Source organism: Meriones unguiculatus, chromosome 3 (assembly GCF_030254825.1).
Source record: "Meriones unguiculatus strain TT.TT164.6M chromosome 3, Bangor_MerUng_6.1, whole genome shotgun sequence".
NCBI lineage: Eukaryota > Metazoa > Chordata > Mammalia > Rodentia > Muridae > Meriones > Meriones unguiculatus.
The window spans coordinates 14,544,751-14,557,423 of record NC_083351.1 but is presented as its reverse complement, the minus strand read 5'-3'; the positions used below and the strand labels follow the sequence as shown (position 1 = coordinate 14,557,423).

The 12,673-nt window shown below is 53.2% G+C and overlaps 1 protein-coding gene across 2 annotated transcripts in view; it reads left to right on the top strand.

Moving 5' to 3' along the window:
* The window catches only part of Hspg2 (heparan sulfate proteoglycan 2), a 97,491-nt gene that overhangs the window by 74,383 nt on the left and 10,435 nt on the right, over nt 1-12,673 (top strand). For both annotated transcript variants that reach the window (XM_021630806.2, XM_021630805.2), the window contains exons 62-77: nt 378-516; nt 1,619-1,770; nt 1,950-2,094; nt 3,191-3,336; nt 3,664-3,805; nt 4,152-4,303; nt 4,635-4,776; nt 4,878-5,018; nt 5,626-5,760; nt 5,907-6,088; nt 7,213-7,408; nt 7,592-7,771; nt 7,988-8,248; nt 9,542-9,737; nt 11,117-11,214; nt 11,608-11,874. In XM_021630806.2, coding sequence (XP_021486481.1) covers nt 378-516; nt 1,619-1,770; nt 1,950-2,094; nt 3,191-3,336; nt 3,664-3,805; nt 4,152-4,303; nt 4,635-4,776; nt 4,878-5,018; nt 5,626-5,760; nt 5,907-6,088; nt 7,213-7,408; nt 7,592-7,771; nt 7,988-8,248; nt 9,542-9,737; nt 11,117-11,214; nt 11,608-11,874 — 2,674 coding nt within the window. The remainder of the gene's footprint in view (nt 1-377; nt 517-1,618; nt 1,771-1,949; nt 2,095-3,190; nt 3,337-3,663; nt 3,806-4,151; nt 4,304-4,634; nt 4,777-4,877; nt 5,019-5,625; nt 5,761-5,906; nt 6,089-7,212; nt 7,409-7,591; nt 7,772-7,987; nt 8,249-9,541; nt 9,738-11,116; nt 11,215-11,607; nt 11,875-12,673) is intronic.

Here is a 12,673-nt window from a genome sequence, read left to right as displayed (position 1 = left end):
TTTGGGTCAACAAAAGACAGCCCGCAGGCTAGGAAAGTAGCTCAGCTGGGAAGACGCTTGCCTTGGGTGAGTGCTTCATCCTGAGCCCCACATAAAGCAGGAGTTGTACCGTGTTCCGAACACTCAGCGTGTGAGAGCGGAAGGATTAGAAGTCCAAAGCTCTCTTCAGCTGTTTAGTAAACTCCAGGCCATTCTGGTCTGTGTATGGGGGGGGGGCTTAGTTCAGATCCCAGCACTCAGGCATGAGCGTTAGCCAGATGCGGTCCTGCACCTACCTGTAATCCCAACACTGAGGCGGGTTACGGAGGTGGAATCCATTGGGCCCCTGTGCTCCTGACTCCAGCTCTGTCTCTCCGTCCTATCTCCACCTGCCCCAGACCCATGGCTCTCGCCTACGGCTACACCAGATGTCAGTGGCTGACTCCGGCGAGTATGTGTGCCGAGCCAACAACAACATCGATGCCCAGGAGACCTCTATCATGGTCTCCGTCTCCCCCAGCACCAACAGCCCCTCTGGTGAGTCTGACTCCTGACCTAGGAAAGGGACAGGGAAACACAGTCCCCAAGGAAGAGGAGCCTTGATTTGGAGCCCACAGACCGGGGTGTAGGTGAGAGCAAGGATTTACAGAGTGTCTGTGTTCAGATCCCACTGTGTCGCTCCACAACTGAGTTAACACTTTGCTCACAACCTCGGTCTCCTTGACAGTAAACTGAGGACACAGATCACTCCGGCCTCACAAAGCCTTCTACCCACCAGCTGTGTGCATATGATAGTTAATAAGCCAGGCCTGGTGGCAAAGGCCTATACTCTCTGCTAGTTAGGGAGCTGACACAGGAGAATCAAAAGTTCAAGACCAGTCTATGCAATTAAGTGAGACCCCCTCCCCAACCCCAATCTCAACCCCAAAGTGGAAAAAGGACCGGGGATGTGGCTGGGTCCTGGAACACTTGCCCAGCAAGCAAAAGATCCTAGGTTCGACCCAAGTACTGCACAAAAAAAAAAAAAAAAAAAAAAAACAGAAGGAAATTTGATTTGCTGGCTGGGGAGCTAGCTGGTCAGTGAAGAGCTTGCCATACTGCCGTGAGAATCTGAGTTAAAGCCCACTGCGGAGATGTGACGCCGCAGGCTAGTTGCCATGGTGTAAGGGAGACAGACATAGGAGGACTCATCCGCCAGCCATCTTAGTCCACCTGGTGAGCGAGCATTCCAGGCCAGTAAGAGACCATATCTCAAAAAGACAAGATTTGACACTCAGAAGACAAGAGAAAGGCCAGCCTGGGCTACAGAGTGGAGCCCTGCCTCCAAAATAAATACACACATACACACACACAAACACATAAGAAGTTCATTTTATGCTGAGCGAGATAGCTCACACCTGTAAATAAGAAGATAGCCCACATAAAAGGACATGTCCGTCATCACAGAAGACGGAACCATGAGGGTTAAATGAGTTAGTCAAGGATGTGGCCCCTTAGAGCTGTGCCTGGCACACTTGTTGGTGCTTGCCAAGGGGTAGCTGAGGCTGCCCTGGGCCACAGGTTTTCTGTGTTGTGGATCCTAAGTCCCACTTGAGAATGGGGTTCTGCCTCAGGCCAACCTGCCCTCCTCTGTCCTCAGTCCCTGCTGGTGCTGCACCCATCAGGATTGAGTCCTCCTCTTCACATGTGGCCGAAGGACAGACCCTGGATCTGAACTGTGTGGTCCCTGGGCACGCCCATGCCCAGGTCACATGGCATAAGCGAGGGGGAAGCCTCCCCCCTCATCATCAGGTGTGAAATGAGAGATGCTGTCTGGGAACCCTAGTTTGCTCTGCCGGGAGGGAGGCCTGAGAGTCCTGGGGGCGTTCCTTGCACACCTGGATGGGAGGATAGAGCCTGGCTCCTAACTTCCAGGCAGGGCTCTTGGTTAACATCTTATTCCTCCTCTGCCTCTGCCTCCCCTTGCCCAGGCCCATGGCTCAAGGCTTCGGCTGTACCAGGTGACCCCAGCAGACTCGGGCGAGTATGTGTGCAGTGTCCTGAGCAGCTCTGGCCCTCTGGAGACTTCAGTCCTGGTCTCCATTACAGCGGCTGCCCCTAATGTCCATGTCCCTGGTGAGAATTCCTGCATGGGTCTGGAAAGACACAAGGGAGGGAGAACAGCAGCTGAGTTGGGCAAAAGGAAGGTTCTTTGAGACCTAGGGACAGCAGGTCTTCTGATCCCAGACTTCTGCCTCCTGTCTCTTACTCACCCTCACTGTTCCAGAACAGAGGGCCAGGCCATGTGACATAGAGTCCTGTCTCTCTCAGGGGCTTGAAAACACAAGCTTTCAAGTGTGGCATCGGCGGGCTTAGGCCTCAACGTCTCCACCATAGGGGCACTGGCTTTCCTATGGCAAAGAACTTTGCCTCTCCACACTGCGGTGGAGAAAGGATAGTGGGGTTCCTACCCACTGCTATCTCACTGTACAGGCAATCCAGTGAGGTCCCTAAAGCCTGGGCTTGCCCTGCAGGGCGTTAGCTGTCATTTGATGTGTGTCTCAATAAGTGTATCTACTAGTGGTGGCATATTAACAACTGTGGCACCTCCGTTCTGTTGTGGTTCATGGTAGTTAGCGCTAGAGTGGGACTAAGGACTTAAAGGCTTTAAAGGTGATTCAGTTAAAGGAAAACACAGGCACTGGTAGCGGTGGGGAGCCAGGACTCAGCCATGATGGAAACTCTGAGTAGATGTGATGTCTGAGTTGCAAGTTGCCCAGATGCCAATCTGCACTACGTACACATTAACAACATTTCATCCTGTTAGCCCTGAGGCAGGATGATTGTCCTCCGATTCACAGTTGAGGAAACAGAGGCATAGAGGTAGCTTTCCAAAGAGCACATGTTAAATGGTCGTGCTAAGAGTTGACTTCTTGCAGTCTGGCCCCAAGATCTGAGTTCTTAGCTACCAACTTACTGAAGATTGGAAAGTGTCAGTGACTCTGCAGAGGAGCCTGGCACCATGATTCAGAGAACAGTGTTGCCGGGGGTCGGGGTGGACTAGGAGAAAGAGAAGCCTAGGAGAAAGAGCTCACAGGGAGCTCTACCCTCCAGGTCCGAGGAAAGGGAAAGGAGCCACTCCCTCCCCCGGAATCCAGTCTGCACAGTAGGGCACCTGGGGAGGGGCTGAGAGCCCCTAACCCCTCGCTGTGTCCCCCAACCCCTGCCCCAGGTGGAGTCCCGCCCATCCGCATCGAGACCTCATCCTCCCGAGTGGCTGAGGGGCAGACCCTGGATCTAAGCTGTGTGGTTCCTGGGCAGGCCCATGCCCAGGTGACGTGGCACAAACGTGGAGGGAGTCTGCCCACCGGGCACCAGGTACGGAGCCTGGAAAGAGCAGCATGTGCCCCATCCTCCTCAGCCCCAGCGATCATTTCCTGAGCCCATCCCCTGAAGAGAGGGTGGCCCCAGCAGTCAGTCGTATTTTGGGGGACATTGTACAGGCTCTAGGAGCAAGTAGAAGCAAACAACCTAGGTGCAACAGGGCCACCACCAATGCCAACACCTTTGCCTTAGATAGGACACCACTTCCTCAAGACCCCACTTCCTAAACTCTGTCTATTGTATAAGGCAGAGTTTTGTGTAGCCCAGAGTGGGACGTCTGGAGGCTTCCCAGCCCTTCCCCACTCTCTCCCCTCTGTTCAGGTTCATGGCCACATGCTGAGACTGAACCGTGTGTCCCCAGCGGACTCTGGCGAGTACTCATGCCAAGTGACTGGCAGCTCGGGTACCCTGGAGGCTTCCGTCTTGGTCACCATCGAGGCCTCTGACCCCAGCCCCATCCCTGGTGAGTGACACGGAGCTGTGGGTGAGGCACTCCTCTCTGCCTCAAGTTCTGGGGTTACAGACAATTGTCAGCGCGCCTGGCAAGGCCTGGCATTGTTCTTGGGGCACTGGCTTTCCTATGGCCGTGGATCAGGCCCACCCAGGTCAAAGCTCCCGTGATCTGCATCTGGGTCACCCTCAATCAATGGGAACCCAGTCCTGTGTTTCAAGAAGATACTGAAGATCCTGGGAAGGGAGTCTTCCTTGGTTGATATGCCTCAGCCACGTCACCTCTAAGAGGATCACCACAGTGAGGTCCTTGCCCTCACCCCACGAGCCTTGACTGTTCCCCATCTCTGTGCCCACAGCCCCAGGACTGGCCCAGCCCATCTATATAGAGTCCTCCTCCTCCCACTTGGCTGAAGGGCAGACTCTGGATCTGAACTGTGTGGTACCAGGGCAAGCCCACGCCCAGGTCACGTGGCACAAACGAGGGGGCAGCCTGCCTGCACGTCACCAGGTACGGGTGGGGAGAAGCCCAGGGTAGGCAAGATCTCCGCCTGCAGTTGCCTCACTCGGACCCCAGCACTCGTGGGATCATGGAAACCAGGCTTCTGTCAGGGAGAAGAGTTCCCCAGACGAAGAGAGCAGTTGCGGAGAGACCTAGGATCATTTGGCAGCTAGCGTTTGAACGTGTTTCCTCCTCAGTTAAGAAAGTGGGTTGACTTCAGAGATTCCATGCAGGAAGCTCCCTTAGCCCTGCAACTGGAGTTCTAGCTCCTGAGTCTCGCTTGTGAACTTGCCTCATCCCCAGAACCCTTGATGGCTTCCTTCTCTTTCTCTTCTGGCAGACTCACGGCTCCCTGCTGAGACTCTACCATATCTCCCCCGCTGATTCTGGCGAGTATGTGTGCCAAGTGGCTGGTGGCTCTGGCCCTGAGCATGAGGCTTCCTTCACAATCACAGTCCCTCCCAGTGAGGGGTCATCCTATCGTGAGTGTGGGGGATCGGGTTCTGTAGCCCAGGCAGGACCCACCTGGGTGGAGCCAGCCCACCCTATTGAGCCCAGAATCTGACCCTCGGACTCCATGCAGGCCTCAGAAGCCCTGTCATCTCCATTGAGCCACCCAGCAGCACGGTGCAGCAGGGACAAGATGCCAGTTTCAAGTGCCTTATCCACGAGGGAGCAACACCCATCAACCTGGAGTGGAAGACCCGGAACCAAGAGCTGGAGGGTGAGTGGCTAGCCGCCTGGGCTGGAGGCAGGAGGACCATCCGATCATCAGGGTGAGAAGCTGGGTCTGTGCTATATTCATGAATGGCTCTGAGTAAAGCTTGAACCCATCCACATAGTGACAGAGCAGGACCCAGGAGACTCCTAAGGACTCCCACTTTCTGCCATCTGTGACTTGGGCACAAAGGATCGACAATGGGCTGTCCCTCCCTAGCCTTCCTTCTTAGTACTGATGTGATAAAATACCCCGATGAGAGCAACTGGGGAGGGGTCAAAGAGGAGGACTTATTTCAGTCACAGCTTGGGGGTTAGAGTACGTCCAAAGCAGGGCAGTCAGGGCAGCAAGGGCTTGAAGCAGCTGGTCATATGGTATCCACAATCAGGAAGCAGAGAGAGATGAATGAATGCCACTGTTCAGCTCACACTCTGTCCATGCAGCCCAGAATTCCCTGCCTAGGGAGTGGCTTTCTCCACAGTTGACATGAGTCTTCCCATGCCAATTAACCTAACCTAGGTAATCCCTCACAGGCCTGTCTCCTAGGTGATCGTAGATCCTGTCAATAGACAGTTAACGCTAACTGTAACGCTTTCCCAATGCAACCCTGCAGACAATGTCCGAATCAGCCCCAATGGCTCCATCATTACCATTATGGGCGTCCGGCCCAGCAACCATGGGGCCTATCGCTGCGTGGCTTCCAATGCCTACGGTGTGGCCCAGAGCGTCGTCAATCTCAGTGTGCATGGTAGGAGACACCAACCTATGCCTCTGCCCCTCTTGCCAGCCCAGCCTTTCCGGGTTTAAAACCTGTCCCACCATCACCCTCCCTCTAAGTTAATGGACTGTGACTCGTAGTGTGACCCGAAGCTCTGCATGTCATTCCTCCCTCAGGGCCCCCTACCGTGTCTGTGCTCCCTGAGGGCCCTGTGCATGTGAAAATGGGGAAGGACATCACCCTAGAGTGCGTCAGTTCTGGGGAACCCCGCTCTTCCCCCCGTTGGACCCGACTCGGCACCCCTGTCAAGTTGGAGCCACGGATGTTTGGGCTCATGAATAGCCATGCGATGCTGAAGGTGAGGTTGGGGCTGCTCCATGTGTGGGTGGGCCTGAGGTCCTCTCCAGGACCTGACTGAAGAAGGTGCCTAGAGGGGGCTAAGTGGAGGGACAGAGAAGAGGAGGTTGGTAGGTAGATTAGAAGATGGGAGAAGAGAGGAGGAAGGTGGAAGAAGTGGAAGAAGGACAGAGAGGAAGAACGGCTCGCTCAGAACCTGGGTGGACAGGTAGTTGGGTAGTGGGTAGGCTGGTAGCTAAGCGGGTGGCTGGACTCATGGGAAGCTGTGAGGGTGAACCTTCTAGCAGCACACAGAACTCCAAAGGAAAACATCTGCGGGTGTAGCCCAGTTGAGATAGGACTTGCCAACCATGCCCCAAATCCTGGCTTCAATTCCCACTACCACATACACAAATCATGGAAGCTGGGCGTGGTGTTGCCTTTAACCCCATTGCTCAGGAGATAGAGGCAGGTGAATCTCTGTGAGCTCGAGGCCAGCCTGACTACCCAGTGAGTTCTGGGACAGCCGGGGCTGTTACACAGAGAAACCCTGTCTCAAAAAACCAACCAACTAACCAACCAACCAACCAACAAACAAAAAATCATGGTGGCATATGCCTGAACTTAAAACATTCAGGGTGTGGAGGTAGGAGGATCTGGAGATCAAGATCATTAGCAAACCTAGAGTTTGAGGCCAGCCTGGGCTACGTGAGACCCTAGCTCAGAAAACAAATAAACAATAATCAAATTTAAAAAGGAAGCCCTCAATGGTGGTGCACTCCTTTTTTTTTTAAATATTTTTTATTTTAATTTTATTAATTACATTTTATTCACTTTGTATCCCCCCATAAACCCCTTCCTGCTCCCCTCCCAATCCCACCTTCCTTCCCCGGTGTTGTACTCCTTTAATCCCAGCACTTGGGAGGCAGAGACAGGCAGATCTCTGTGAGTTTGAGCCCAGCTGGATCTACGAAGACATTCCAGGACAGCCAAGGCTACACACAGAGAGACCCTGTCTCAAAAACTAACTAACTAACTAACTAACTAACTAACTAACTAATAATAATGATGATGATGATGATGAAGGAAGGGATCAATGTCCAAGTTTTCTTCTGGGCACCCCAACACTTGACTGTTTCCTTCTAGATTTCATCAGCTAAACCATCAGATGCAGGCACCTATGTGTGCCTAGCACAGAATGCCCTAGGAACAGCACAGAAGCAAGTGGAGGTGATCGTGGACACTGGCACCACGGCCCCAGGTGCCCCTCAGGTCCAAGTTGAAGAAGCTGAGTTGACCTTGGAAGCTGGACACACAGCCACTCTCCACTGTTCAGCCACAGGTGTGGTGTTGTGGGACCCCCACAGAAAGGCAGAGCAGTGCTGTGCTGGGGCTTGGATTCATCTGAAGATGATGCCATGCCCAGGAAGTGTGCTTTAGCTAGTCCCCTGGAGGGACAGGTCACTCAGAACCTTTATTGGTCCCTGGAACAACTTAGTGACCAGTGCCATTTTCAACCCCACAGGCAACCCCCCGCCCACCATCCATTGGTCTAAGCTGCGCGCCCCACTGCCCTGGCAGCACCGGGTAGAAGGCAACACACTGGTCATTCCCCGGGTGGCCCAGCAGGACTCAGGCCAGTACATCTGTAACGCCACCAACTCTGCTGGACATGCTGAAGCCACTGTTGTCCTCCACGTGGAGAGTAAGGCTCCCGTACCCTCTCCCTGGACTTCTGTCTGTGTGTTCCCCTGCCAAGCTCCTCCTTGGGCAGAACCCCAGGGTCCCCATCCATCTAGAAGACTCCAGAGCCTGTCCTGGCTGCCACCCTTGTTTCCCCTTGGGCACTACCTGGATTCAACTGCCTACTGTGACACTGACCTCTGCCCTTTCCCACCTGATCTCTCTGTGTGTCCTTCAGGTCCTCCATACGCCACCATCATTCCGGAACATACCTCAGTGCAGCCAGGGAAGGTGCTTCAGCTGCAGTGCCTGGCTCATGGCACCCCTCCACTCACCTTCCAGTGGAGCCGCGTGGGTGGCGTCCTCCCTGAAAGGGCTGTTGCCAGGAACCAGCTGCTGCGCTTGGAACCCACAGGTCCTGCAGACTCCGGCCGCTACCGCTGCCAGGTCTCCAACAGGGTGGGCTCCGCTGAGGCCTTTGCCCAAGTGCTGGTCCAAGGTAAGCAACTGGAATCTCAGTGGGAAACCAGAAGTCAGCTTTGCTGAAGGCTTTTGCTTGACCAGCATGTACGTAAAGGCTCCCATCCACCTTCTGTGTCCTTCTCTAAGGCGTGAGGTAGCTTCCATATCCAGGAAGACGCTCCTTCCAGCACTATTCTCCGTTCTAGCCTTCAATCTACTTTCTACCCCACAAACTTGCTAGGAAAGTTACATCACCTGCAGGACAGGGAGGACACTCAAGCCAGGGCCTGGACCCCATAGTCCCAGCAGCCCTGAGCTTGTCCACCACAGACCCAGAGTAAACTCTTGACTGAAACGGCAGTGAGTGAGTGACAGGGCCACCTCTTATAGGCCCAGGACCCTAGTGTAGCAATCCCTGTGTAGACCCAGCTGGCCTCGAGCTCACAGAGATCTGCCTACCTCTGCCTCCCAGAGTGCTGGGATTAAAGGTGTGCACCCCCACCCCCCACCACCTGGCAACTCTTAACATCCCTGTGGCCTCCTATAGAGCCACACAAGCCTTTGGACATGAAATTCCAGGAGGAAAGCAGCTGGCTCGTTCACTGGTCAAGAGTCTGGGCTGTGGCCTCAGAGAATATTAGCTAAGTTGTCTTACCTTGGGCCTCAGTGTTTCTCATCTTTAAAGAGGAAAAACAAACAAAAAAACGTGTTTTCCTTCCGACCATTGTTGTCTTAGGCCCCCTTCCCTACCCAAGGGCCCTGATTCTGAGTGGCAAAGCCCAGCCCCACAATGGCCCTTATGTGCATCTGACTGTGTGAGCAAGTAGACGATAGATTGAAAGGACTTTTGTTGTCTGGCTGGAGAGGCTTCCAGAAGAACCTCTCTTGAACTGTTGACATGAGGGCTTTTTGGTACCCGGGTGTGTCAGTGATATAGGTATACAAGGGTACAAGAGAACCTTAGGTGTGAGGTGTGATGATGTGTACCTTAGTCCAAGCTCATCAAGACACTAGGCTGAGTGAGCACTGGAGCCTAGGAGTTCAGTACCAGTCTAGACAACAGGTGAGAGCCGCGCCTCAAAACCTCACGTGCTTAGGCTAGAGGTGTGGCTCAGTTGATGGAGAGCTTGTTTAAGGTACACCGATTCTGGGGCTCAATCCCCAGTACCACATAGACTAGATGTGGCGACCCATGCCCGTAATCCCAGCATTCAGGCAGGAAAATCAAATGTTCAAAGTCCAAGGTCATCATTAGTGAGTCTGAAGATAGCTTGTGCTGCTGAGACCCTATGTCAATGAATGAATGAATGAATCTTGCATGTCTCCACAGGCCCTTCTGGGGACACTTCCATTCCAGTAGGATCCACACACACTGTGCAAGTCACTCCTCAGCTAGAGACCAAGAACATAGGGGCCAGTGTTGAGTTCCACTGTGCCGTGCCCAGTGAGCGGGGCACACACCTTCGCTGGCTCAAGGAGGGAGGCCAGCTGCCTCCGGGACACAGCGTGCAGGATGGCGTCCTCCGGTGAGTGATGTTGGGCTGAACGGGACTCGGGTAATCCCAGCCTAAGGCTCAGTGGGACTGAGTCGCTTTACCTGCTTATGGGGCCCACCACAGAGCAATGCCTGTGAGGGAGCAGCTGGTCCTCTCTGGGCCTTAGTTTTCTCAGTTGTTAGTTCCGAGATTGAAGTTCTGTTGTCTCCAAAATGCTTAGTGCTTTCTTTCTTTATAGAGATTTATTTATTTATTTATTTATTTATTTATTTATTTATTTATTTATTTGTAGGCAGTGTTCTGCCTCACCATCGGAAGAGGGCACCAGATCTCATTATAGCTGGCTGTGAGCCACCATGTGGTTGCTGGGAATTGAACTCAGGACCTCTGAAGAGCAGTCAGTGCTCTTAACCGCTGAGCCATCTCTCCAGCCTGCTTAGTGCTTTCTTGGCACCTGGAAAGCCATCTGCTAACAGTGGCTTTCTGATTCAGTTTGGGTTTTGGTATTAGATTTCTGAGACCAGGTCTCACTCTGTAGCACAGGCTGGCTGGAAACTCACTATGTAGATCAGATTGGCCTCTTAAACTAGCCGTTATCCTCCTGCCTCAGCCTCTCAAGTACTGGGATTGCCGATGTGAGCCACTACCCCCACCTCTGCTTACCTGCTATTATTAAAGGCAAGAAAACAGCTCTGGGACCAGAGATCTGCAGCTCTGTGTCCGTGAGACCTTGAGCCAGTGTGACAGGGATGTGAGACCTTGAGCCAGTGTGACAGGGATGTGAGACCTTGAACCAGTGTGACAGGGATGTGAGACCTTGAGCCAGTGTGACAGAGAGTCTCAGAGCAGAGATGGGCATGGTAGCAAGGCCTCACGGCACACTCTGTAATAGGGAGGCTGAAGGAAGAACATCACAAGTTCAAAGCTACAGAGAGAGTTAAGGCCAGCCTAGGCAACTTAGTTGAGATCATGCCTCAAAATACATAGTAAAATCAAATGAGGATATAGCTCAATGGTAGAGCACTAGCCTGGTATGTGTGAGGCCTAAAGTTAGATAGATAGACAGATAGATAGGATGGTGTGTTACACTACCCTGACTACCTACATGCTGGTCACTAGCGCTAGCCCTGGAGCTGGTCTGTCTTAATGTTTTTTTGTGTGTGCATGTCTGCACGTACAGTGTGTGTGTGTGTGTGTGTGTGTGGTGTAAATCAGAGAACAGTTTGCAGGAGTCAGTTCTTTTCCACCATGTAGGACCCAGGGATTAAGCTCAGGGCATCTGTCTCAGGGGCAAGCGCTTTTACCCACTGAGCCATCCCATCAGCCCCATGGTCTGTTTTAACTGACACAGCTGCAAAACATATTCTGTCAGCTTCACTTCTGACATTACCCTTCTCTCTTCTTCTCAGAATCCAGAACTTAGACCAGAGCTGCCAAGGGACATATATTTGTCAGGCCCATGGGCCTTGGGGACAAGCCCAGGCCAGTGCCCAGCTAATTGTTCAAGGTAGGAAGTGGCCTCTGGCCCTGCTCCTCAGGAAGCCCTGTACCTGTGAGCGGTAAAGAGAATTATTTTCCCTGCTTGCACCTCGCATGGAGTAATGGCAGTGACAAGTATTGCAAGGAAGGGGAGTGGGGGGTGGGCGTATGAGTGGGTGCTCAGCAGAGCAGTAAAGACTGAATTAGCGGCTCCTTGAGAGCATGAATAAACAGCAGCTTAACAATTGGATGTGTGGGTGACCACATGAAAAGCAAGGCAGGAGATGGCTGTGTGCCTAGAGCTCCAAGCCATTCCTCTCTCAGACTTGATTTCCACGCATGTGGCCTGGCTCATCACCCTGCCCCTCCCCCAACCTTGACCTCCCCGAAAGCCTGACCTCACCACCGGCATCTCCCCCAGCCTTGCCCTCAGTGCTCATCAATGTCCGCACCTCTGTGCACTCTGTGGTAGTCGGCCACTCTGTGGAGTTTGAGTGCTTGGCACTGGGTGACCCTAAGCCTCAGGTAACGTGGAGCAAGGTTGGAGGGCGCCTACGGTCTGGCATCGTGCAAAGCGGCAGCATCATCAGGATTGCCCATGTGGAGCTGGCTGACGCAGGACAGTACCGCTGTGCAGCCACCAATGCTGCTGGAACTACCCAGTCCCACGTGCTGCTGCTGGTCCAAGGTAGAGGTCACTAAGAACTATGGAAGGGCCTGGGGAGGGACAGGACCTTGAAGTGCTGCCAGCTGTATCTTGCTGCATCACTCCTTCTAGGCTCTCCTGGGAATCTCCTAGTGTCTATAGTTAAGGGACAGCTTTCCCAGCAAATGAATGAATGGGAATGCTTGTCTGAGCAGGCTGCATGCCAAGGGCTATCAGGAAGAAAAAGTAGGCCTGGTGTGGTGGTGCATGCCTTTAATCCAGCATCCTGGGGAGGCAGAGACAGGTAGACTCCTAGGCTCGCTGGCTCCGGAGTCAGAGGTGGCCAATCTCTGTGAGTTTGAGGCCATTCTGGTCTACAGATTGAGTTCCAGGCCAGCTGGGGGTACATGGTGAGACCCTGTGTCCAAAAAAAAAAGGAGAAGGGAGAAAAGTCACCCTTACTCAGATGGAGGAGACCCACGCCCGAGTCTGATGGTAGACTCTACAGAAACAGACAATGTGAAGCCAAGGGGTGTGGTGCACACTTGCCATTCCAGGATGCAGGAGACTGAGGAGGAAAGACCTTGAGTTTGAGGCCAGCCTGGGCTACATAATAAGACACCATCTCAAAATAAATAAATACATAGACACATACCTATAATCCAGCACCTCCAAGGTGAAGGCAAGAGGAACCATAAATTTAAGACCAGCCTATGCTACATAGACAGTAGAGACCAGCCTGGGCTATGTGAGACTTAAAAGGAAAAGGCATTTGCTGCCAAGCTCCAGGACCCACATGGCGGAAGGAGAGAGCCGACTCTACCAAGTTGTCCTCTGACCT